Source organism: Myotis myotis, unplaced genomic scaffold (assembly GCF_014108235.1).
Source record: "Myotis myotis isolate mMyoMyo1 unplaced genomic scaffold, mMyoMyo1.p scaffold_m19_p_2, whole genome shotgun sequence".
Lineage (NCBI taxonomy): Eukaryota > Metazoa > Chordata > Mammalia > Chiroptera > Vespertilionidae > Myotis > Myotis myotis.
In genome coordinates this window covers 186,033,174-186,061,029 of record NW_023416324.1, presented here as the reverse complement: position 1 = coordinate 186,061,029, position 27,856 = coordinate 186,033,174, and the positions used below count along the sequence as shown (strand labels likewise).

Sequence of the window (27,856 nt, the reverse complement as noted above, 5' to 3'; positions counted from 1 at the left end):
GAGACGGCGGCGGCGGCGTCTGCGGGAAGCCGTGTGTCTCCGCAGTGACGTGGGCGGGCCGAGGGCTCGGTGACGTCAGAGGGCTGTGTGTAGCGATGTGTGTGGGGTTCGGAGCGGCGCCGGCACAGCTGAAGGGAGCGGGCGAGCGGCGGCGGCGGCGGGCACAGGTGCGGCCGGGCTCGCCGGGGAGGACGCGGCGGGAGGCAGGGGCACGAGACCCCCGGGGAGCCGGCGGCGGGGGGGACCGGGGAGTACACCCAGCTCGTCGAGCTTCCCGGGGGCATGGAGGCCGGAGTCGGGGGTCCGGATGCGCGGGTGCGGGGTGGGGTGGGGGCCGGAGGGGGCGCGGGGCGGGTGACCTCCGGCGGATCGTGCCTCGCTGCCCCGGGCGGGGGGCGTGGGCCGGGCCAGGGCGCTGCACTTGACTCGAGCCGTCGGGATCCCGGAGACTCGGGCGCCCGTCACCGCCCCCCCCTCCGCACGCCGCCCGTCTGCGCTCCGCGGGGATGCCCCGGGCTCACCCCGGCCGGGCCCCGGCGGCGTGCGGATCCCCGCGAGGATCCCGGCTCGGCGCCCCACCCGCTCGCCGACCCTTCTCCTCCTCCTGGCCCGGGGTGGGCGTCGGTACAGCCTCGGGGTGCCGGGGTGACACTCGAGAACTTCCCGAGGAGGGGGTGCGCGGGGGATTTCCGCCGCCCTCCGCGCGGCCGCCGCGCCGGGGCCGTGTTGGAAGGGCACTTGGGGTTGTCCCGAGACCGCGGTCGGGGTTCTGAGGGGCTGCTTCCCTCCACTTCCCCTCACGCCCTGCGCACCCCGAGGCGTGCCGGGTCCCTGGGCCGCCACTCCTCCTCGGGTTTGAGATGGGTGGGTGGCTCTGCGCGGGCGGAGGGTTTCGGGGCGCCGGGGACTCCCCCAGCCGCGGTCTCGCCTTCCGCCCGCTTCCTCGGTCCTTGGTGTGCGTTGGCGGAGGTGCTCCCGCGGTGGGCGAAAGTCAGGACGTTGGCTAGTGGCCTTGGTCTCTTCCCCCTTTGGTTCTGTTTTACGGTAAATTGCTGGGAGTTTGGGAGTCAGAATTTTCTACGTCTTGGATAGCTTTTGGGTTTTCTCTCAGGCAAGAAGAATCTTTTCTTTCCCCCTTCTCCTCCATTTGCATTCTTTGTGAGGTCTGTCTGCCTTGTGCTTTTTGTCCTGGATTAGACTTGTTCAGGGATGGAGGCTCCCAGGCATGGAGGCCGTAGCTTTTTGGCTTCCATTCAGCACTTTCGCTAACCTGTTAAAGGAAAGTTAATTTTTGCCTACAATCACCCCAGGAAAATAGCATACCCTGACAAAGTGAATTAATGTATTTAAGGTTGTAACTTCGTTACGTGTGGCAGATATGTTAACTTGTATCCGATTTTTTTTTTGATGAAACTGGGTGTTTGTTTTATTTTTAAACAATGAGATGAAGTAATGGATTATTTTAGTTAAAATGGCATAATTGTGAAGCCTCTGGTACTGAGTTTTGGGTGAGATGATCTGTTTAAGGTTCTTCCTATTCGGAGTTGGAGTAGCCCTCTCCCCTTTGAGGGGTGATATTTCCCTTCACCTGTTCTCCAGATTGCTGTCCTATTTAAATGAAGGTTCTTCTAGTTAAATGGTATTACAGTTATAGAAGTCACTCGGGTGTCACCTTTGGTAAAGTGAACTCAGCTTAAGATTAAGAAACTGGTTTCAAACTGACCCTTTGGCCTCTGGAGCAAATTCAAATGTAACTCTCTCCCATCCCCCTTCTCTTCCAGATTAATTAAAAGAAGAATGAATAGCAGTCCTTGAAGATAACTGGGCAATTTTTTTTTTAATCTTTTATTGTAGACGTTCAAGTGGAGTCAGAGGCTCTTCTTACTGGTGTGAGGATTTATACAAGTCTTCAGTTTGTCAACATAGACTAACATCATTTTTAGAGAAGACATTTCCCCCCCTTTTTTGGTGTCTTGGTGCCAAAAATTAAATTTGGGGGCATCATTTTGACTTGTGTTTGTGTCTAGATTTTATAACACAAGTAATTTAATAAAATTTTGACTTGTTTTGCTTAAAACCAACCAAACCATTGCATTGAACCTGGAAATCTTGAATTGAGAGAATTGGCATCTTTATTTTAATACATATATCTGAAGACTTAAAAAAAAGCAAAGGCTTTTTCAGAGGTGTGCCTCTTAAAATTCTTTATTATTGGAGACAAATTTTATAGCACTTGCAGTGAAATTATGCTAGAGTATAAGCAGAATCAAAACAGTTGCAAAATCTATTGAGTAACTTGGGGAGACCTCTCTTTGGAAACTTCGTTTTTCTATTAGTTACCAATAGAAATTTTTTGTAACGTACCATATGTGAGTTACCATACGTATTGGTATACATTTTCTCCAAATAAGCAGCTAAATAACAATGCAAGTGTCAGACTTACTTATTTAATACAATAGTTTTTAGCAATGGAAAACCTACAGACAAATTTCTCCTTGGTTCAGGGCTCAAATAAAAAAATGAATGGGATGGATGATGATGGCAGCCCTCCAGTGAAAAAAATGATGACAGACATTCATGCAAATGGAAAAATGATGATAAACAAGATGCCAACAGTTAAGAAGGAACACTTGGATGACTATGAAGCACCAATGGAAACTGATGGAGAGCATGTCAAACGAACCTGTACCTCGGTGCCTGAACCTTTACATTTAAATCCCAGTTTGAAACACACTTTGGCACAATTCCATTTAAGTAGTCAGAGCTCTCTGGGTGGACCAGCAGCATTTTCCGCTCGGTATTCCCAAGAAAGCATGTCACCTACTGTATTTCTGCCTCTTCCGTCTCCTCAGGTTCTTCCTGGTCCACTGCTCATCCCTTCCGATAGCTCCACAGAACTCACCCAGACTATGTTGGAAGGGGAGTCTATTTCTTGTTTTCAGGTTGGAGGAGAAAAGAGACTCTGTTTGCCCCAAGTCTTAAATTCTGTTCTCCGAGAATTTTCACTTCAGCAAATAAATACAGTATGTGACGAATTGTACATCTATTGTTCAAGATGTACCTCAGACCAACTTCATATCTTAAAGGTCCTGGGAATACTTCCATTCAATGCCCCATCGTGTGGGCTGATTACATTAACGGACGCACAGAGACTATGTAACGCTTTATTGCGACCACGCACTTTTCCTCAAAATGGTAGCATACTTCCTGCTAAAAACTCATGGGCTCAGTTAAAGGAAACGGGCAGTGCCTTTGAAGTGGAACATGAATGCTTGGGCAAATGTCAGGGTCTATTTGCACCCCAGTTTTATGTCCAGCCTGATGCTCCCTGTATTCAGTGCCTGGAGTGCTGTGGAATGTTTGCACCCCAGACATTTGTGATGCATTCTCACAGGTCACCTGACAAAAGGACTTGCCACTGGGGCTTTGAGTCGGCCAAATGGCATTGCTATCTTCATGTGAACCCAAAATACTTAGGGACACCTGAAGAAAAGAAACTGAAGATAGTTTTAGAAGAAATGAAGGAGAAGTTTAGCATGAGAAATGGAAAGAGAACACAATCTAAGGCAAGTTTTCTTTTTTAAAATAGTAGTTTTGAATAGCAATAATGGTTCACTTTGAGAGAAAAAGTTTATATTTAAATATGTGTGTTAAGGAACTGTTTATGCTCATGCAACAACAAAAAATCCTGATGTATGTAATATGTTTGTATCACATATTTAAGGCTATGAAATGCTTTTCTGTGTGTGTTTTCACTTGCATTTCCAAACAACCTATTGAGAGGAGTAAGATGATTCCCATTGAACAGGTAGAGACTGAAGCTCAGAGATGAAGTGGCTTTCCCAAGATTATATAGCCAGGGAGTGGAGGATTTGGGGCTTTTTTCCTCCAGTCCTGACTTCTCTCTTTCACACATCCTGCTTTTTGATGACTAAATCTGTTGTTTTCCTAGGATTCAAGATAATTTACACTTTGGTGTTATCTCCATTTGCAAATGGTGTAATAGCTAGTCAAAACAGTTCTGGTGATGGGCTTGAAACAGTGTTTTTCTAAGGTACATCTAGGATTTCTGACATTGTTAATGTACTTGGATATTTAAGCTTGATCATAATTGGAAACAAATGGAAGTGAAAGAAAGATTTGTCTGAAGAATTTGTGACTCTAGTAACCAATATTCTTTTATGAAGAAAGGAATAATTTAAAAAAATTGTGACAACTAGAATACATAAAAGACTTAAGAGTAAAATGTTAACGTGAAAACCTATCAGCAAAGAGAGCTTAAACTTATTTTTCCCACTGCGTTATCTGGTAGGCTAAACTAATATATTCTAAGAGTTTGAATGCCTGGGTAATAGACAAGATTTGGGTTATTAATACTCTGTTGGTCTAGTTTTAAATATATTTTTCTGCTTGATTAAAATCAATGTAATAGCTAGTGTTTAAGATGGCAGGCATTGTTCCTGAGCAGTTTTACATGTGTAATTTTAAGGTTGGCCATGTTTCACTTTAAGAATCTAGTTTTTCCACTGTTTTTATTCCTTGAAACAATCTCTGCCCTTTCTACTTTACAGAAGAAATGAATGAAGCATATTAAATATCAAGGTTATTCACAGCAACATGAGAACTTGGGCTAGAATATAAGATTTGGTGTCTGGTGCTTTATTATGGTGCAATTAAGGTTTTGAGGGAAATTTAATTGCAGTGTACTTTGAAGACAGTGATTTGCTCCTGAAGACCCATGAAGAGAATTTTAAACTCTTAATTCAAGTTTGCTACTTGCTGCTTTCAAAGGGTCAGCACGCCTTCAAAATTCCTTGCCTGACGCTACAAGACAAGTTCATTTAAAAAATGTATTTATTGATTTTAGAGAGCGAGGAAGAGAGAGAAGAAGAGAGGTTGGTTGAGACATTGATTTGTTGTTCCAGTTATTTATGCATTCATTGGTTGATTCTGGTATCTTACCTGACAGGAGGATTGAACCCAGATTCTTGGCATATGGGACAACGCTCTAACCAACTGAGCTACCCGGCCAGGGTAGATACATTCATATTGTTCAGGTTCAGTTATAACTTACTTTGAAGCAGGATTGAATTCAAGCCAGTTCTCCAATTGTTGGACTTGCTTACAGCTGCACTGCTCCCATGCTAAGGCTGCTGCTTAGATAGTCTCTATATTCTCAAAATGTGGATTGCTCCTTTTGGTATTTATGATGTCTTGCTATTTAGGGGCTCTACCGTTACAGTCATAAGGTAGTGACATTATTTGCTAGATATTCTTGCTCCAATTTTTGTTGCTCTGACAGCATTTTTGGGATAAACTGCTTTGTCTAATATTCCTGCTCTGTGTTTGTGAGAAAAATACCTGAGAACCATGATGAATGTTAAAAAAAAAACACGTCACATGAGGAATTTACTTAACTGAAACTGAATGTGCTAGTGCTAGGGTTTGGTTAAAACTGAAATCATCCCTCATTTGGATGTAGCCTTTTATTGTCTCAGAAGTAATAATTTGAATTCATTTTTTATTTTTGGAAGATGTGCGATTTTCCCCCCCATTTTTTTGCTGTTATTATTTTTGCAGTATTTCCTACTAGTGTATTTTGGCATTGTTTCCAAGCTTATATGAATTTTAAGCTACTTAAGGGAATTTAAAATTCCAGCATTATTATAAAGCTTTTTAAAAAAGGAGCGTTATGGGGGTTCATGTGTAATACATACTTGAGTGGTTGTTTCGTTGTGCTTGCCACTTTGTATTTTAAATATTTATTCCTTAAAACTTTGTGAGGTGGTTCTTTTTGAAGGTCTGTTGAACAAGTTTTCTCAGATGAACCAGTCCCATATGGGTCACATGCTCTTGGTTGTATAACTGGTAGATGGTAGAAAAAAAGAGTTGAATGCAGGTCTTCTGACTTGAAGTCTAGTAATTTTAACTTTCCCCCCTAATTTAGTAGCAGAAACTGAATTTTGAGAAACATTAACTTAAAAAAATAATTTATTTTTGTATAATGGTTCTTAAACTCTGTATTAACTTGTATATACTCAGCTGTTTAACTGGGAAGGAGGCAAGGAGAGAGTGCTTGACTGGGGAACATTTTTCACTGTCTTCTGTGACAGTGAGCTGGTTGCCAAACAAACCAAATTAGATCTAGAAGAAGCTCATTTAAAAAAGTTGGCAGGCTTTTCTTTTCTTTTTTTCTTTTTTAAATAAAAGAATATACCGAATATATTAACCTTATATAAAGGACTCTCTGTTTAGTGTGAATACCAGTGTAATTTTATATGTTTATGTAATTTATGTAGTTTTTGTAGTCAAAGTACTATTTTTGGATTAAAAATACCCCTGAAACTCAATAGGCAAGTTTTTGAAATGTAGCGACTGTTAAATTATTTCTAAGGATGGAAATTATATTAGTAATGACCACCAACTATTTGCATAGCTAATAGCTATGGTTAATTTGCATAGCTAATAGCTATATTTAGATGGGAGAAGTAAGTGGTATAAGGTCAGTGTTCTAAGTGAAGAACTGACTATATTCTATGTGGAAACTAAAGCTATATTTTAAACTTACTTACTCAAGTCACCACCACAAGAAATATACTTGATTTTAGATCTGCCTAGGTTGCTTTGCAAAATGGCATTATAAAACTATCTCTTTTTATCATTTGACTTTTTTGTACTTTTTTGTTAGAAAAGTATTTAAAAGTGAACAAATATATGCCAGAATATTATATTCCTGATTTTTCTTTAAATCCACAGTAGGTATTATTTATTTGATCTAATTCTAATTTTGTTGAATCTTACATTTTTCTGTATGGGAAAAGGTTGTTAAGCAAATTGATAATTTGTAAATAATACTTGAAGGGTGATATTTACTTCAGATTATTTTCAAGCATATTAGAAAAGCCCATTTGTAGTCAGTTGATAGATAATTATAGGTGATTCTTTACTGCTACAGCATGTAGCTGACAATTGGTAGATAATTATAGGTGATTCTTGACTGTTACAGCACATAGATGACAATCTTCACTAAGTTATAGATGGTGTATGTCCTGTAAGTATATATATTTGTATTTATTTTTTAAAAATATGTTTTATTGATTTCAGAGAGGATGGAAGAGGGAGAGAGATAGAAACATCAATGGTGAGAGAGAATCATTGATCCGCTGCCTCCTGCATGTCCCCTACTGGGGATCAAGCCTGCAACCCAGGCTTGTATCATGACTGGGAATTGAATTCTGACCTGCTGGTTCATAGGTCAGTGCTTAACCACTGAACTACACCGGCCGGGCAGTAAATATATTTTTAAATTAAATTTAGATTTCTAGTGTCTAAACACGTATTAGGCAAGTGAAATAATACAGTTTTTACTTTGCTTAGGGGAAAAAAACTATAAGTTATCTGTGATGCAAATAGATGACCTAAAGATACCAACTTAAAAAACTTAAAAAATTTTTTTCTCTTAAAGCTTATTAAATATTTCACTATTTTTAATTTTACATTTTTCAGTTCATTCTGCAGAGGTGATTGGAATAATAATAATTGTACAGAAAGTTTCTCCCCTCTGGTAAGCTACTATACTTTTGTTTAGGAAGAAAATACACTTCCTTATTTAAGAAGTAAGGAAATACACTACAGAGAATGAGCAATGATAAAGGGTAGTGTTGGGACCAAATGTGTTGTGGTAGATTTGATGATATTTTGTTTTATTAGTGGTATTCTTTGCATTTTGTTATTAGGATAAATTTTGATAAAGTTGGGGGTAAGTCAGAATCTTATGAAGTATTTGTACTCACATGAGAGACCAATGTGAATATTTTTGTCTAACTTTCTAAAATTAATAATTATCTTCTTGACTTTAGTGGCTATCTTTTTCCTGTTTTCCCAGAATATAGTTTAGCACATAGCACATCAGAGGCACTCAGTGAAAAAAAAAATTTATTTTTTAAACTGAATACATTTTTGAAAACCACCACCACCACAGTTTATTTTAGAATGTTTGGAATTTTCTGGAAAAATGATGTTTTAATCTTCAATGAACACATATATAATTTGAGAATAAACTGTTGAATAAACTGATAAAATGAGAGAACTGATGAGAAGTATTTTGGATGTTAAGAGTCCAGAAATGCAGGATGGTTCTTCAAACTATTATTGAATTATTTACTACTATGTATTTGGGGGTTTTTCCTTTCCCAAAACATCTTGACTTAATTTAGAGCTATATGAAGATTATTTTTAAGACATATGATAAATGAGTATTGGGTTCAAGTGTATTTCCTCTTAGTTATTTGTACACAGTAATTACACTAGTTGGATATTTGTTTACTTATTAGAATAAAATGTGCAAGAAGAAAGTGTAAAACAGTTTATGAGAGAATTATGTTATAGGAAGAATGTTTCAATGAAATCTCTAGAATGGCTTTGGGAATAGTGCCCCCTTATGGTCTGGGAAATACAGAGTCTAGGTTTATATTCATTTACCATTAAAAAATGGTAAAACATTAAAAAATGTTGATGTTTTAAAAAACGTCTATGATTAAAAGAACTTAGAAATTTATTCTTTTGGTTTGAAAAAAATTAACTTCAAGGAAGAAAAAAAGAGGGATAGACCTGAATTAGTATGTAGTCAGCCAATTGTGTTCTCATAGCTGTGCATACGTTATAATATGCCACTGGGAGAATAAGGAAGTAATCAAGAATTGGGTTAATTTCAATCTCCATAGAATTCTGGGAATGGAAAGTGATTGTGGAGCCAGAACTCAATTTGTTCAAGTAAAGAGGTAAAACTAGTTTGGGAATAGCTTTAGTAATGGCTTGAAACCTGTATTTTGTCCACATACAGAATTTTGGTCTATTGAGGGTTCAAATACCTAAAATAATTTAAGGATATTATTAGACTACAAAAAACAAAAAGAATATAAAATTAAACTATAAGTTTTTTTTGAGGTGTAGTTTGCTTTAGTCACTAAATAAAGTATTATAGTCCCATGGTAGGCAGAAAGAGGAATGATTAGGAAAGGTATACAATTAATTTAAGTCATTTTGATTTCTAGACTTAGAAGTGGGTCACAGAAATATGTACGTAAAGACTACGTGGAGGGTGCCCTAAGGCAGAAATTCATCTAGTTTCCGAATGTAGAATGTGGTAAATGCTTAATAAAAGATTGGGTAACTGAATGAAGAAAATCTTGGTAGTCCTATAAATTTACCAGTGATTTTCAAGGAGGAAAATAGGATTAGTTTTAAAGCAAAGCTAACCTTTTGTTTTTATTTGTGATAATGAATTAATTTTGAGATTTCAGAGTGTTGAAAGTACATATATTTTTTATTTTATGGGGCCAAGGAATAAAAAAAAATGTTTAAGAAAGTAAAGATCGTTTGGTAAGTAATACAAGGGGTTTTATTTAATGTTAAAAATGAAGTGACAGTATTGGAATTTATTCCTTTTTCATATGTAATGCTTTGTAAGTTAGTGCAAAAGCATCTATAGAGCACAAATGTTGTTTATACAGGACTAGTTGTTGAAACAGTAATATTTTTGGACCAATTTTAAGATAGTTTTCTTAAAACAAGTGTTTTTCAAATTGTAGTTGTCACCCATGCAGCCTTTCTCATCGGGGGTTCCCTAAGGGGAGAATTAAGTACTGCAGAAAATGACTTGACCAGAGTGATGGTTTGTCATTTCTTTCAGGGATGGTATATCGTACCGTTCTAAATGCTTTGGAGAGTAGTTAATTCATTGTGTACAATGGATTCATTGGGGCATTTGGGCTTAATTCTCTTGAGAACCCCTGTTGAGAAAGGGCCAGAAGGGTCATAAAATCAATTTAGTGGCTCATCAGTATTTATTAAAAAAACACCACATGACAGAATAAAAAATGAGCACATTGAATATAGTAAAATTAGTTAATCTACATTTTTCTATAATCAATTTACATGATTTGAAGGCCAAATAATCTGAGATCATAATTTTTTTAAAGCACATATGCTGAAGTGGGATAGCTAAACCTTAGATTTGTACAGATTGAAACTTGACAATAGATACTTAAGTGAAATATATATATGACATGGAGATTTCCAGTATTTGCAATGTTAAATGAATAGGGCACCACATAATTCCAGTACAAAAATTTATTTTTAATAGCCTGATGAACAAAATAGAAAGAGGCTTGGATACATGAAACAGACTGACAGCTGTCAGGGAGGATGGAAGTGGGTGGGGGAATGGATGAAAGAAGGTAAAGAGATTAGCCAAAGAACATATATGCATTACCCATAGATACAGAGTGGTGATGGCCAGAGGGAAGGGGCAGTGGGAGCTGGATGGGGGTGAAGGGGGGAAAATGGGGACATTTGTAATAGTGTTAACAATAAAAATAAAGTTAAGAATTCATTTTTAAAAGTCCCAGGAGTTAACAGGATTTTAAAAATCAGTTGTTTTTTTTTCAAATTGTAAAGGGAGTGACATTGTACTACTGACTTCACATGGCTTTTTTCCACGAAGGTTTTAAGATAAGAGTTGCACATTGTAAGAATTTTAAGCACTGTAAACCCCACACTGGCTTTTTGAGGTAGTTGGTATGATTGATCTTCCAGTATGCGGAACAGCAGACATTGCTGTAATTCCTGAAGATCTGTCTGATAAGTTAGTGGAGATACTTAGATCATACTGTTCCAGTTTTGCATTAGGTTGATACATTCTAATAATTACAATGAAATGAGGCACAAGACTAAGCCTTACAATCTCTTAAGTAGCTACTTGCTACCTTGTAATCCTATCCCTATTTCGGTTGTTGAAACACTCATTCACAGCATGCTGGAGTATTGAGGAAACTTGATCCTGTGCTGAAAGATTCCATTTCTTTCCGTAAGAGTAAGAGTTGTGGGCAGCTGTCTGGCAGAGTGTCTTTTGTGTCTTTCTGAAATCATTTATTGACCACTTGAATGTCTTACTGTCGTACACAGTAAAAAGACCCTGACAGGTTGTATTCACTTTATACCTAGAGGGTTGTTGCTTAACTGTATTCAGTCATGTGTTTAGTAAGGTTGCTAATGATTTACCAGTATGTTATGATGTGCATTTAATATACATTATATTTTATTTCTTGTGTAATCACACCATTAGGGGGATTAGTCCTTCCTATGCTTACTGTCTTATAAATACATACAATGTATAGTCTTTATCTTTTATATTTTAAAAAATATTTTTCCACATATTTTAAAAAATGTAATTCTGATTAAATTTTGGGGGGATTTTGGAAATCCCACCAATATTTTGAAGCATTGTCTTGATTTCTTTAGTTCATCAATGTTTGTCATTAGACACAACTAAAAGTCATAAATATTAGCCTGTTCCTATAATTAAAAACTGGAGTGCTACCTAAAAGTTTATTATTGAATATAAGTCTAGGAATTTTAAAGTTTTTTTTAGTACACATTTAAATGCTTGTATATGAATAGTGTTGACTGGGTGGAATTACTTTTGTATCTAGAAAGTGGTGGCAAAAATGCCTATTGGTTTTTTTTGTAAATGAAATCAAGTTCTTTAAATTACTTCATTGTGAGTTAGTAAGCCTTGTACTACCAAAATACAGTGGTTCTTTATTAGAAAATCTGATTGTCAAAGGGTCATGTATATATAACACAGTAAGTTGAAACTTAAAGAAACTTTCATTAAACATTCCCTAATTTTTATTTAAAATGACCTCTTCCATACATTTTGGGATTGTTTAATTTTGCTTTCATAGATATTATTGGTTGTTTTATGACTTAGAGAAAAAGAACCTTTAGAATAAAATAAATTGTCTGAAATTTTTCTTATGTGTTTCAGGTAAGGATGCCATCTGTTCATTTTATGGTAGATAATGGTGGGGAAGTTGGGTGATAAAAACATTTAAAACTGTTAGGGCTTCAAGTTAAGCTACTAAATGATCTACATCTCTCCTTTGCTAAGTAGTGTAATGTATTCGATTTTAATGTTTAAATACACAAAGGAATGAATTATTCCTATATTGAAAGGTAAGATTAACGGCAGTAGATGCTCCTCTCTTGGTATCCTAATTTTTATTGCTAATCAGTAGTAGCATTACTGCTGTGACATTTAATTATATTGTTCTTTTTTGAAGATCTAATTTGTATGTTGAAACAAATGCAGAATAGATGAAAAAATCTGGCATGACTGTGAATGTTCTGTTGTATAATATGTGCTTTTCTTAATTATTTTTAACATGCAGTTAGGATAATTTGTTATAAATGCGTTTATGGCTTATCACAGCATATTAGGGAAAATTAATTCCCAACATTTTATTATGGTTAATGTCCATTTTTCCATCATTTATATTATTTAATTTGTAGATCTGATCTCTAAAAATACATCCCAGAGACCTTTGGCTTCTTTGGTACTTCATTGAGTAGGATATAGAATGTGAAAGGGACTTTTTGTGAATTTCTTGGTAGCAGAGTAACCTTATTATAGGGCCACCCTGGAAGTTAATGAGCTACATTGTCATTCAGAATTCATTCAACAAATATTTATTGAATCCCTACTGCATGCCAGGCATGGTGCTACGTACTGAAATAGAAGAGTAAATAAGACAGTCCTTGGCCTCAAGGACTGGACCAAGCAGAGACTGGATATGAGGGATTTTGAATAGGGAGTTCAGACATTGGCTGGGGGACTGCACTAGGTGATCTTTAAGGAAGATTTTTTTAGAACCCCTAGTTTGTGAGATTGTGTGAGAATGGGAAATCAAATAAGACAGTCTTCGAGGCTAAGAACAGGAACTAGAGAGGGATGGATGTTTAAAAATACAGGGTAGGGCAAAAGTAGGTTTATAGTTGTGAGTATACAAAAGTTTATTCTTGTATTATTTCCCATATGAACAACTGTAAACCTAGATTTGCCCCACCTTGTATATGAATGCACAAACAATTACTTAAGGTGGCATCTGAAGTGTAGAGACATCATCGAAATACAGATAAACTGAGTTTGGGTCATGAATAAAAGTAAAATGTATACAAATCAAGCTGTAGAGTTTTGAAATGATCAAAATTGAGTTAGGTTTCAAGTCAAGATCTTTGGCTGAAAAAGTTTAGAATTTGCTTTTCTGAAGATTGGAGATTCCAGATATCCATAATAGGAAAATTTTTGACTATGTAAATCAGTTTCAGTAATCTTAATTTAAAAAGTCTGGTAACAATTGATTTCTTGAGCAGTACATCCAAGATTGTTTCAAATATAAAAGTGGAACAGAGCTTCCTTTATTTTCTTAAATAATGAGTTTAACAAGTGATTTCTAGAGAAGAAAATCCCCCCCTTTTTTTTTTGTTAGTACTCACCTGAGGATATTTTTTCACTAGAGGCCCAGTACATGAAATTCGTGCACGGGTAGGGTCCCTAGCAGCTGCTGGCTGGGGCCTCCCTTCCCCCGGCTGCCTGCTGCCGCCACCGGCTGGGGCAGGGCTGGGTGGAGGGGGTGGAGAGCTGCGGGCAGTTGGCCGGCTGGCCCACTCCCAGTGAAACTCCTGGTTGAGGGGACAATTTGCATATTAGTGGTAGGTGGCCAGGGAGGAGCGCAAGCTGGCGCGCTGCTTGCGCTCATCCCAGCCTGCTTGCGCCTGTGGCCCCTGCTTAGTAGCGCTGCCGCGACGTTGGGAGAGGCTCCTGCTGCTGCAGCTGCGCTCGCCAGCCGTGAGCCTGGCTTCTAGCTGAGCGGCGCTCCCTCTGTGGTGGTCAGTGTGCATCATAGTGACTGGTCTACCTGTTGTTTGGTCGTAAGGGTAGCTTAGGCATATCCTATCTAATAATAGACAAACAGGGTAATTGACGTGCCTTCGCTATGCCTCCAATGGGCTAATCTGCACAATATGCAAATTAGCTGCCAACAAAGATGGCGGCTAATTTGCATACCGCAGGCAGGGCGGGCCAGTGCGAGCCGCCATCCAGGCCCCCCTGTGCCGCCTAAGCCCCGCCGCCAGCTGGGACCCCCGTGAGCGTCCCTGGGCAGCGGGGCTTGGCCAAGCGAACAAGCCGCCTAAGCCCCGCCCCCAGCTGGGACCCCTGTGAGCGTCCCTGGGCAGCGGGGCTTGGCTGTGTGATTGGCCCGAGGAAGCCCTATTCTTGCAGGAATCCTCCTGCAATGGGCTTCGAGTGTGTGTGTGTGTGTGTGTGTGTGTGTGTGTATGTGTGTGTGTGTGTATGTATATATACACACACACACACACACATTTACATATATACATATACATATACAGTTTATATCTTATACATACATATATATGTGTACATATATATGTATGTATAAGATATAAAATATAGTTTATGTCATGTTGACTCAAGACTTCGTAAACATCAGTTATTATACTCTGTTGTGATGAGGGTAAGGGATAATTGAGATACATTAAATTATTTGCCCTGGCCTATGATAAAGCCCTCAAATTGCATTGCTTTTTGGATAGTTTTTATGTTTGCATTATGTTGTAATTCATCTCTTTGGGCTGTCAGCTGTCACCAGGCATCTATCATTTAGTATTTCTGTTGCCAGCAGTCGATTCCCTTTCTGACTTACTAATAGAACTAAGCTGTGGGTCAAGAAACTGTAAAGAGGTGATTGGCTTACTTTATTAATAAGCAGTATATTTTGCCTCAGATTCTGAACTTTTTTAGAATATTTGATCAGGATTGTGGGTTTAAAAAAAATTCTACTCTTATATAGAGTCTAGAGCAGCCGTGGGCAAACTACGGCCCTCGGGCCGGATCCGGCCCGTTTGAAATGAATAAAACTAAAAAAAAAAAAAAAGACCGTACCCTTTTATGTAATGATGTTTACTTTGAATTTATATTAGTTCACAGAAACACTCCATCCATGCTTTTGTTCCGGCCCTCCTGTCCAGTTTAAGAACCCATTGTGGCCCTCGAGTCAAAAAGTTTGCCCACCCCTGGTCTAGAGGCCCTCAGTGAATGCCTAACTCTTAAATCCTTTCAAAATAATCATTCTTTTCCCTATGATCTTACGGTCTTAGTCTTTCAAATTCCTTGCCCAGTAATTATTATTTTTTTAAAAGATTTTTAAATTGATTTTTAGAGAGAGAGGAAGGGAGATGGAGAGAGAGAAATACATGTTGATGGTGAGAGAGAAACATGGATCAGGTGCCTCCTCTGTGCGCCGCCCCCCCCCCCCCCCCCTTCCTCCCTACCAGGGATCGATTCTGAAACCTGGGCATGTGCCCTGACTTGGAATCAAACCGGCAACCTTTTGATGCATGGGATGATGCCCAACCAACTGAACCATACCGGCCAGGGCTCGCCCAGTACTTCTTAACAAAAATGTTGATCTACCAATACAAATCACTGTATTTTTGTTTTTGGCTTTTAATTGGCCTTAAGTCATCTTCTAATTGGTCAAGTTGTATAATGTGTGCTCCAAAAGCTGTTTCCTTTTTGTTCTGAGCTAGTTGTGTTGGGGCACTGGGTTAATTGTCAGGCCTTTCCTTTCCTGAGTCTCTTCAGTCTGCTTTGGTTTCCTCTATTAGCAGGATCTCCCTAACCAAACCATGGACAATTTATGAATTTGGTTATGCTTTAATCACAACTGCTTAGCATCTGGAGATGTTTTCATTCCTTACTTACTTTCTTGGTTCTGAACTGGAATATTAGGATGTCAGGCAAAACGGTTTTCCTAATTCTTGGTATTTAGTGGCTGTTTCCTGAGTGTTGTGTTTATGCATTCTCAAATGAGGTGTCATTCTCCACATACCTTACCTAGTTGCAGAATTAACTAGGCAGGGTCAGAATATCCAGCTCTCCTTTTTGTCTCATCCTTCCTTCTGTATTTCATCCCCAGCTTCCTTCTCCCTCACTCCACCAGGTTTGTCTGTTAACCTCCTATCTTTGTTGCTCACTTGAACCAGGGCTTCTTTCAGCTCCTTTTCCTCTTTTCCGTTAGTGAGTCTTGCCCCCTTTCAAGGAACCCTTTTCCCAAAAGAGCAGGATAATTACTGTAATATTATATAGGGAGGGAAGACTACAAAGCAAACCGGAATAAGAGAGAAATGAGTAACACAGGTTATTCTTTTCTGTCTCAGTTTCTGAACCTCAGTTTTCTAATATGTGAAATAGAGATAATAATATCTACTTAATGAGGTATTTGTTGGAATTAAGCAGGATGCATATGTATATGTGTGTGTGTATCTATGTATCTGTCTCTATCTCTATCTCTATCTAAGAAATGTGTGTGTGTATTTCTTATCAGGTAGATACACAATAAATCATCAGTTATATTCTCCTTTTCCTTTATTTACAGATACAGTTTATGAGGAAATACGGTTTACTGATAGGTGTTGGCAGACAAAGTAATTTCACGTTTAGTTTGGCAAGGTATTTATTACTGTAGAATGTTACCTGTACACTAACAAATACTGTATGGATATGGATGGGTTATATTCTAGCTGGTTGTAGCAGTGAAGAAGAATCAGAACTTACCAATTCTGTACATTTGCAGGGTCTGTTATTTAAAATGGGTTTTAAAGTTTTAAAAATCCTCATCAAAGGATATGTTTATTGATTTTAGGGAGGGAGGGAGAGAGGTAGAAAGAGGAAGAGGGAGAGACAGAAACATTGGTGGCCTTCTGTACTCACCGTATTGGGGATGGAGCCCTTACCATAAACTTGTGGTATATGGAATGGTGCTCTAACTAACTGAGCCACCCAGCCAGGGCTAAAATGGATTTTTAAAATAGATGTTGTAAGTATGAAATTGGATGAAACCACTTCTGGTAATCCCTGTTAACATGCACACTGAAACTGTTTGCAGTGGGATAGATCATGTAGCAGTCTCTGAGTTTCAGGTGACCAGGCATGGTACTTTAAGGAAAGATTGCTTTATTAGAAGATGACTGTTAATGTAACTCTTCTTTCGCAAGGTTCTCCAGAGACACGCTATGACCCTGTTAAGTTGACACTTTAAAATTTTAACCATCACACCTTCTTTCAATAATCTTTTCTTCTACATTTTTCTACAGATAGATACACCATCAGGAATGGAATTACCGTCGTGGTATCCTATTATAAAGCAGGAAAGTGATCATGTTTCTCAGACACATTCATTTTTACACCCTAGGTGAGTGAGTATTGTTTCATTAACCCTTCCTTCCTCCCTTCTGTCCTCCTCCCTTACTCCCTCCCTTCATTACTCCCTCCCTCTATATGTCAGATACTATTCTAGACTCTGGGAATTCATGATATAGCTTTAGGCTTTCTTGTTAATCAATGAAATGAATTGTAAATTGTGTTGAACATTTATATTAACCTTTTAAAATTTTTTACTTATTTATTTTAGTGAGAGAGGGGAAGAGAAAGAGAAAGAGAGAAACATTGATGTGTTATTCCACTTTTTATGCATTCATTGGTTGCTTCTTGCATGTGCCCTGACTGGAGATCGAACCTGCAACCTTGACGTATCAGGATGATATTCTAACTGAGTTACCCAGCTAGGTCCAAAATAACCTTTCTTGGGTTTCTATGTTTTTTCTAGAAATAGGTCTTTTCATTTTTGTCCTTAAGTAAAAACAAAAGTTTTCTTTTAATTTCCTTACCTTTCTTCAAGAGGTAAATCACTCTTCAAAAGTTTGGTGTGTAACTTTGATTTTTAAAAAGACATCTTTTTGAAACTTAGATGGTTTCATAGTAACCGCACCCCTCAAAGTAAAGTTTTCATATTTTCAATAAGAATGCTCCTTATTTATTCAGTCCTAAAGTTTTATCTGCTACTATAAATATATACTAGTATTCTCCACAAGCATGGTGATGAAGGATCTTAGTCTTACTTTCATTTGCACATTTCCTATGTTCTTACTGCGTTTGAAATCTGTGGGTAGTATTAAACCTGTCAGTCTTCTTAGCAGAATGTTAAATTTCCATCCTCAGAATTAATGTAATTGGTAAAAAAAGAACAAAATAGATGTGTCCTATACAATGAGATGTAAGAAATTATTTAGAATTTAGAGCAAGCATGTCAGACTTGCGGCCAGCGGGCTGCATGCGGTCCACAACGAATATTTTTGCAGCCCAGCCAAAATAACAATATGTAAGAAGTGTTTTAATAAAAATTCCATAACTAAATTTTTACAATATACATACTTATTAACGAACTACAACGTTCACTAATGACTGATTATTATAATTGCGTTGCATTCATTTCCCTTACGCGCCTCACGCGCAGGCGCACCATTTCTCTCCACGAATACTAGCAGTGAATATTTTAGCAGCCGATTGCCGTGTCATTAGTCTTGTACTGACTGACTTGTTTGGTGTGTGCAACAGAAAATATTTCGCTTTTGGAGAACAAGAAAAATAGGTTTATTTGAGTTACGCTTATTAATTTGTGCAGTTATTCAGTGTCTGGTAAGTTAATGTTCAAGCAAAAATACTAATTTTTATTAAAATGTCCTATTTATGTTAACAATTACTCATTTCGGCCCTTTGTATTAAGCATGTCTCTATCGAAATAAACCTACGTTTCTATGAAAATTGAATCTTTTGTTTCTTTGTGGCCCACATAAATGTAAACCTTGTTTATTTGGCCCGTGATGCCTTTGAGTTTGACATGCTTGGTTTAGAGAATAAAGTATTGTGTCAGTTAAATGGTTGCATCTTTTGGCTAAAGGTCCATAAAGATTGTAGTTAATAATATGATACTTAAATATCTAGCTCATCTCTATTCCATGAATCTCTCAGATAATGTACTGAACAATTTTATGTGAACTTTGAGCAAAATTGGTAGATATCCCTTTGATCTTAGTTTTGCATAATTTACTGTTACTGTTTTATCAAATACATAGGAAGTACAAAAGTATTTTAGAAGATTGCTCTGTTGGGTTTGATACATTCAGAATGCCTGTTCTCTCTCTGCGCTGTTTAAGATGGAAGGGCCCTGGGAGCTCCCCATTGGTCTGTGGTGAAACAGGCCATAGCCAAGAAGTGTAGGGCTGAATCAGCCTCACCATAACAAAGAACAAGGATTTGTTGCTTTAGAGGAGTGATGGGCAAGAAAACAGTCCTCCAAAGTAGCATATGGTGCTTTCTTTCTGAATAAACCTTACCTGCTTGGGGTTGTAAATAGCTCTGTTAAAGTGCTTCGTGCTTTTAGTTCTCAGGTGGTTTTGAGGGAAGGAGAAGAAACTGTGATTTTCTTTCCTAGTGAGTATCCTTTTAGTGCTTAGAAATTATTTTTTGCAAAATAACAAAAATCTCTCCATGATTTTGCTTTTACTGCCTAAAATACTGACTTTTTCAAGAATTCTTTTCTGTGACCCTTATTTTCTTAGTTGTTATGTTGTCTGTTTTGGTGGAAAAAAATTGTTTAACCATAGAAATAGTTGTAACACATTTTGCTTTTTACCTAAATGTAATGTGTCTTATTATGCCTTTCTTTGTTTTCAGCTACTACTTATACATGTGTGATAAAGTGGTTGCCCCAAATGTGTCACTCACTTCTGCTGTATCCCAGTCTAAAGAGGTCACAAAGACAGAGGCAGGAAAATCCATACCAAGACAGCCAGAGAAGCCTTACAGTAGTGGAAGACATCAAAAAACAGTGTCTTATCCAGAAGTCTCACTGGAGGAACAGGAGAAAATGGATTTAAAAACAAGTAGAGAATTACGTAGACATTTAGGTAAGTATTTCTATATTTAAATTCAGTATTAAAAAAGTGTTAGGTATTTGATTTTTCAAAGAGGATTTCTGTTTAAGGGACTTTTTCAGATAGAGGTTTTTATTGTAAAAAATGTTGAGTGACTTCTTAGAACATCAATTGCTGTACTTTTCTAGAATGGTGGTAGCTATAGCGGCTAATGAGATAGATATATAGGTTACACAGCTTCATGCTTGCAAGTGACTTTTGTCTGATTATTTTTCCCCCTTCCTGCCTTTTTGCTGTCAAATTTCTTCAAACGGTCCTTATTTTTCTTTTTAATTTTCTGTGAACTGAGAAACCATTTAACTTATAATGCCAAGAAGTATATGTAAGTGTATTTAGGTATAGGACTCAGGGAAACTTAGTCATGGAATAAGGAAGGATTGAAAACTTGTAGCTGTGGGAGCCAGGCAGATGGCACAAATGCAGAATGTTGGCTGGACATCTAAAAAAAAGCTGCCTAGTTACAGTGCCTTTTATAACACTGGACCAAACAAGATATGTTCACTCAAATGCTGCCTCGTTACCCTCCATGTAACAGCAGAGCTTTGCTTATAGCTTAGGGAAATGTGACAGTTGTTTCAGCTTTGTGGGAGCCGTTCAAGAAGCTGTAGTCATTTAACTTTTCATATATAATTGAGATTCTTTTTTTTGGGGGGGGGGGTCTGTACTTTAATTTTGAGAATTTTAAAACTTAGGTTCTTTTGGATTTAAATATGGTACATAATTACTAGTGTACCATTATGCTCTATTTGCATTATATTTTATTTCCCAAATTAGTGAATTCTAGTGATTGTTAAAAAGTTATTGAGATATAATTCATTTACCTTAAATTTACACTTTTAACATGTACAGTTCAGTGGCTTTTTAGTAAATTCACAAAGTTGTGCAATGATCACAACTATTTAAATTTGAACATTTTCATCACCCCAAAAGAAACTATAATCCATAGGCAGTTAACTCTCCATTCTCCCCTGTCAACCACTAATCTGTTTCCTATCTTTATGGATTTGCCTATCCTGGACATTTTATATAAAAAGGATGATACAACATGAGGCCTTTTGTTGTCTGGCTTCTTTTACCATCTTGATTTCCATAGCTCTGAAATAAGTTTTGAAATTGGTAATTGTGAATTCTTACTTTGTTACTCTTTTTTAAGATATTTTGGTTATTTTGGATTCCTTGCATTTCCACATGAATTATAGAATCAGCTTGTCCATTTCCACTGGGATTTTGATAAGTATTGCATTGAAAAAGTAGATTAATTTGTTATTACCAGCTATCTTAGTCTGTTTGGGCTGCTATAATAAAAATACCATAGGCTGGGTAGCTTATTCCACAAACATTTATTTTTCATGGCTCTAGAGCAGCCGTGGGCAAACTACAGCCCGTTTGAAATGAATAAAACTAAAAAAAAAAAAAGACCGTACCCTTTTATGTAATGATGTTTACTTTGAATTTATATTAGTTTACACAAACACTCCATCCATGCTTTTGTTCCGGCCCTCCGGTCCAGTTTAAGAACGCATTGTGGCCCTCGAGTCAAAAAGCTTGCCCACCCCTGCTCTAGAGGCTGGAAGGTTTATGGTCAGCAGATTTGGTGCCTGGCAAGGCCCTACTTTCTGGTTCACAGATAGCCATCTTCTCATTGGGTTCTCACATGGTGGAAAGGATGGGAGAGCTCTCTGGAGACTCATGATGGCGTAAATCCTGTCATGCTGGCTCTCCCCTTATGACCTTATAATTGCCTCCAAAGGCCCCATCTCCTAATACATTACATCAGGGGTTAGGGTTTCAATATGAATGCTGGGATAGCGGGGTGGAGGTCACTAACATTCAGTTCATGACACCATCTTAACAAATTAATTCTTCCAATCCATGACCATGGGATGCTTTCCTATTTGTTTAGGTCTTTAATTTCAATGTTTTGTCATTTTCGTTTTTCAATTCTTGTACTACTTTTGTTGAAGTTATTCCTAGGTATTTTATTTTTTATTTCATTTGTAAATGGGTTTTTTTTCTTCTTAATTTCATTTATGGATTGTCCTACTGACTTAGCAGAGTGATATTCATACTTTGTTACTTTATTTTTGCCCCTTAAAGATCCATCAATCTCAAATAACTCTGTAAGTAAAAAGAAACCTGAGTCTACCACTTGTAACATAATCAGAGACACAAGCAAGGCGGGAACTGACCATGATGCAGCAGCTTCATCTCCACTTCTTGTCAAAGATGTCATTTGTGAAGATGATAAAGGAAAGATTATGGAAGAAGTAATGAGAACTTATGTAAAACAACAGGAAAAATTGAACTCAATTTTGCAGAAGAAGCAACAACTTGAGATGGTAAAATTGTTACCTAACTAATAGCCCTAATGAAGATACGTTTGCATATTCTTAAAAATAGTCAAGATGAGATGCTGCAAATTTAAGATTATTTTGTTTTACACCATAAGCAATTTTAATACACTTTTAAATTTTTAGAGAAAAGCTTTTCAAGATAATTACCTCTATATAGAATTGGTATGACAGCTGAATTTTAGATGTTTTATGTAGTATTTTTCCTTGAGTTGAAATTTTTAGCATGATGGAAATAAGTACAAATTGTAATGTGATTTTGTATATTACAGGAAGTTGAAATGTTGAGTAGTTCAAAAGCAATGAAGGAACTCACTGAAGAACAGCAGAATTTACAGAAAGAGCTTGAATTTTTGCAGAATGAGCATGCTCAAAGAATGGAAGAATTTTATGTTGAACAGAAAGACTTAGAGAAAAAATTAGAGCAGGTAATGAAGCAAAAATGTACCTGTGACTCAAATTTAGAAAAAGACAACGAGGCTGAATATGCAGCACAGGTAAGAATTACTCAGTTTGTATAATGTTGCCCTTTTAATGTGGAAATTGAAGCTGTTACCTTCTCTGTTAAATAAATTATTTTTTGGCAAGCTCATTGGGATTTCAAAACTTAAAATTCTGTTCAAAAACACAACTTTATGCGATATCATCCAAGATGATTTTTTTTAACCTTGATTTATTTCTTGAAATTTTTATTGGGTTTCTGTAGTGTAGTTGCCAAAATTGATAATTTCTAGCTATCTGAATATCAAGTGTTACATTGTTTTAAAATATTGGCTTTCAAATAAAAAAATTAACAAACATGAACTGTTGACCACTATGTTCAAAAGCACGGGAGCAAAACTGAATAGTAGCTCACTTCTTAGGGAAGATGAACAAATAATACTTGACATGGGCAGGCTGTGATGATGAAAGGTGTGCTAAAGTGTAGGGCATAATGAAAGTACACTAGGTGTTCAGTCCTTACCCTGGGTTTTTCCCTCAGGTAATGCCAGAGCAATAGTATTAGCTAATCAAGGTTTGTATATGCATGAAATTGTTCATTTTGTAAAGAGTAATTTGAAGGGCAATCTTTGCCATGATGTGAGGATTAAGTGGAAACACAAAACAGTGAAAACTGACACAGTCTTTTAAATCACACAGCTGGCAGAACTAAGACAGAGATTGGACCATGCCGAGGCTGATAGGCAAGAGCTCCAAGATGAACTCAGACAGGAACGGGAGGCAAGACAGAAGTTAGAGATGATGATAAAAGAGCTAAAGCTGCAAATTTTGAAATCAAAGACTGCTAAAGTATAGAAACCTTTAAAGAGATTCATCTGTGTGTTCCTGACAGAGTTTATTTTTGTTTGTTTGCTTTGGTAATTGAATTCTGAACTGCTTATTTGCATGAAGATAACTAGGCATTCTATCCATTTGTAGATCAGAGATAGTGGAGAGATTATATATTAGTACATAAATTTTTACATTTCCAAATGAATGAAAATGTATGTTTCTTTGTACTTTTTTTCCCAAACAGCTCGGTAACAATACTCTGTGGTTTCAACTATCAGATAATCTGCCTATATTTCTAATGCAAATTTAACAGTTGTATACTTTTTAAAAGCTGCATTGTGTGATGAAAAATAGTTGTGAATTTTGTGATCCATATTTCAGACTCAATTTTAGATACAATGGTGGTTGTCATATTTCAAATATATGGAGATATTCAAGGGGTTGAATCTCCTTTTTTCATTATTACAATCTCCTTTCGAAGTTGATATGCTGTACTCATTATTATATACAAAATTTGCTTTTATTTTGTTCTTATTATGGAATGAATTTTCTTCATTTCTCTTCTTAATGTCTCCTGAGAGACATTTTGTCAAAAGAAAAATTTCATTTATGAGGTTATAGCACACCCCATGGGCATAATGGGGATGGATAATATGCTCTGTTATAATCCTGCTGCTAAACGCAAGAAACAGCTGTAATTTTTTTTTTTTTTTTGCTTTAAATATGGTTATATTTAGATTTTTTTTTAATGCAGCAACTTCAGGAGAGGGAATAAAATGTAAAAATTTCTGAACTTTGTTAAATGTTTATGTTGTTAAATAGTGGTGTTGAAATGTTACTGTTCTTGAGAAAAACTGATACCATTGATTTCTATACAGTCCATAATCTTCCTGTACAGTTTTTATATGTAGTTATGGGGCTTACTGAAATTTATATAATGGATTTGTTTTCCTTACTGCCTTTGTTTTCCTTTAAGTTGTAAAATATTAAATGTCTTAAAGGTTATTTTGGACTTTTGTATGTTTAAATGTTAAGTCTTATCAAAATTTGCACAAATGGACCATTTCAATTACTACTTAATATCAAAGTCAGGAATTTACAGTCAACTGATAGAGTGTGTGATAGATTAATATAGGAAAGTTTAGTTATCTGCTAAAGGATTTTTAGATAATTTTTAGGAGATAGGAATCTTATAGTTTAGGAGAGGAGCAACACCTGCACTTTTTTTTTTCCTTTTTGCACAGAAAAGTGTCATTTTTTTAATGGCAAAGTTCATATTAGTTAATTCTTGGCTTAAGAGATATTAGGTGAAATTTTTAGTATGCATTTTTTAAAGGAAGTTTCCTGAAGCTACTGTTAATTGACATTATTAGCCCATGAATTTTATGTTTCTCAATGTTCTTGCCTAAGGTACTGAATGAAATTACTTGAGCTAAATCTATTTTTAAAATAAATTAGCTAGGGTTATGTACTATTCCCAGCATAGATGATAGGTACTCTAATGGTATAGAACTGCAAAAATCAGTAGGTTATCATTTAACCAGTTATTTTCATATTTTACTTAATGGTACTAATGTATCCTAAAAGGATTTTATAATTCTCAAAGTATAGTTTTTTCACTAGTGTGAACTAAATGTGTATTTTCAATTTACCATTTAAATTTTGCTGTATTAATCCTGCAATTTAATTTGTTGATTTTTGGAATCTCCTCAAGGAGGAACAGATGTTAAAAAATGATATACGAGAACAATGTTAAAAATGACATGCCCTCCTAATACTTTTTGTTTAAATTGGAGAAAGAAAAATCACAGAGACATTCTATGATACAGTTTCATTTTAGTTGTGAATTAGTGTCACAGCTAAGCTTTTTGGGTGACTTAACTTAAGCTCTTATAATTTTCTTTTATTCTAATCACTCAAAATCTTTCTACTCATGCTACTTAGTAAATGATAAGCTTGCTTAAGTTTCAACCCAAAACTTCTAAATTGCTTAATCTTTGAAATATGTTACTTTAAAATCCTAAATAGTGCTTAAATACCTTTAAATTATCATAAACTCTTAATTTAGAATTAAGTGAAATATTTTTTTCTGGTCCCTCACATAATAAAAACTTGTCACATGTATAGTCTTCATTTTCCCCAAGATACATTGATGTTGCCATAGGTTTCTGTCTAACTTTCTTGAATATAGTTTTTTAGTCAATTGTAAATGTACCTATTCTGGTGAAAAGTAATTTTAAGTTAAACTGTACCCCATAGCTTGAAAATACAGAGATTTTGTAATACTTTAAAAGTGGCCTCTGCTAAATTACCTTACCCATATAAACTTACTCTATTCTTTGCATGCTCATTTTGTGTGTTGATTGCTATCTTCAAGTTTGTTTTGGTGTTGTTTTTGCGTGCTAATTCATTAGGCAAGCAGATTTTCCCTCAGATTTTATAATACTCTATTTAGGAAAAATACAAAAATTATTACTTTAAAAAGCTGCATTAAAGGAACAGCCTATCAAAAGTGCTAAAGCATCTTTAGAAGGAAGGGAACAATATTAGCTTACTGGGTGGTAGGTGATGTGTAATTTGGGTGATGATAGTTCCTGTACTCTATGAGGAAAAGGTACCAAATTTTTAAAGGTAGTAAATGTAAAATCTGCTGTCATTGAGGAAGCTCAAAACCACCCTAATTTCACAAATTCACTTGTAAACACTATGAAAGGATTTGACTGACAACGTAAGTTTGGCTTGTGCTTTATTTTTGTAAAGCATATTCTTTTGCTTGAATTTCTGTGTTCATGAGAATTAGGATGTTTCATGCTTCTTGAACTAATTTTATAGCATATTTAATATATTACCAGTTGGAGTATAAATCATTTGTACATATTGAATTAAAAACCAATTACTAAAGTAGGTGAAATAGACTGAGTACAATATTTGCAGATTATTCATTTATTTGAAGTCATGACAGAACAACCAATTTATTTGCACATCTGTGGCCTCGGAGGGAAAGTAAGATGATAAATGAGTAACATGCTTAAGGTAGTTCCCTAAAATTAATTGTAAAGCTGGTGTTGAAGGTTTTTGATCAGCTCTAAAATTTTCTTCTCAACGAAAAGACTTTGTTGTGATTGTTTAGGGAACAATCTTTATTTTTATTTGGTTTTATGCATTTAATCTGCACAACAGGACATTAAAAAATAATATAATGAAAAGCTGTGCTCAGACTATACATCTATTTCTGTGCTTGGAACTAGTTAATAGTTTTTAATCGAAGCTGTCAGCAATAAGGGACACATTACTGATGTATTATATATTGTGGGATTGAATAAGCAGCTTAATTTTTTTCTAGTATAGAATACTTGTGCATTTCTGTTGGGAAAATTTATATAGGTATTCTATATTGCATCTTGTTTAAAAGGACAGTCTTTTTGTTTTGTTTGTAAAATCTTTCCATTTTAAATGGCTTTAAACTACATAATGCAATTGGGGCCTGTTTTTTAAATAATATAATTAAATGTCTTATATAGTGCTACTGTTTTTGAATTAGAAAGTGATCAAATATAATAACAAATTTAAAAGTTAAGCCCAGAAAACAAAAGTGTATTAAATTAGTTGAATGTAAAATTTACAAGATTTTCTTCAATATAGATACCTCAACTTGAAAATAAAGCACAGCATACTTAAAGTAGTTCTAGTAGAAATGTCCTACCTAAATTACTAAATCTAGGACACCTTTTGGGGGATTATAGTTTGGGAGAAATAAAATATACTTGTTTTTAACCATCCTGTTAGAAGTATTTCTTTATCCTGATAATATTAAGCCAACACTGTAGTCTTAAATTATTTCTGAATTTTAAATCTGTGAAGGCAGTAAATGAAATACCTGTTCTGCAACTGTTGTAACAAATTGATGACTACATTAACCATAATTCAATATAAAATTTTGCCAATGATGTACAGTTTTATGGTTAAAATTGCTGTGGTTGGTTGTATTACATGACACAAAACTGTCCTCTACCTCACGTGAAATAGATATTTTATATGGTTTTACTATAAAACAAGACTCATCTATTTGGTCACTTAGTTTACAAATTTTGAATTATATTTATTGAAACATGACATACTGTGCTCTTAGCTTATACATACCTCAATTGTATTTTGTGCTGTTTTCCATTTTCATGCCTTGTAAATAACTTGTATAGATTGTGGATTAAATTCCAAATAAAAATTTTTAATGCCAATAAAATTGTTTCAAGCCATTTTAGTATCCTGTGCAAGCCTATCCCTTAAAAATTGACATTTTCTTTCTTTTTTTTTTTACGTTAAAGTCTATTATTCATTACACACTAAGTGACTGAGTTAAGAAACCTTTTAAAAAATATATAAATATAAAGCACATGAACATACTAGCTTTTGGTGATTATCCTCTTTCTTGATGCTTGGACTCCTGCTTTAATGATTTCCCCATATCCTCTACCCCTACTTCTGGTATTAGTTACCTATTCCTGTATAACAGAATTTAGCAGCTTGACACAACAAGT

At 36.3% G+C, this 27,856-nt stretch overlaps 1 protein-coding gene across 3 annotated transcripts; it reads left to right on the top strand.

The window, feature by feature from the left end:
- Positions 1-27,574, top strand: SKIL (SKI like proto-oncogene). 3 transcript variants are annotated; one of them, XM_036349258.1, is made up of 8 exons: positions 7-167; positions 1,782-1,889; positions 2,505-3,566; positions 17,020-17,117; positions 19,439-19,671; positions 21,796-22,037; positions 22,322-22,546; positions 23,190-27,574. In XM_036349258.1, the coding sequence occupies exons 3-8, from the start codon at positions 2,520-2,522 to the stop codon at positions 23,343-23,345; spliced, it is 2,001 nt and encodes a 666-aa protein (XP_036205151.1). In that variant the 5' UTR covers positions 7-167; positions 1,782-1,889; positions 2,505-2,519; the 3' UTR covers positions 23,346-27,574. The 3 variants fall into 3 exon arrangements, with proteins under 3 accessions (XP_036205152.1, XP_036205151.1, XP_036205150.1); XM_036349257.1 differs by having other exon boundaries at positions 8-167; positions 1,782-3,566; XM_036349259.1 differs by lacking the exon at positions 22,322-22,546 and having other exon boundaries at positions 1-167; positions 1,782-3,566.
- The last annotated feature ends 282 nt before the right edge of the window (positions 27,575-27,856 follow it).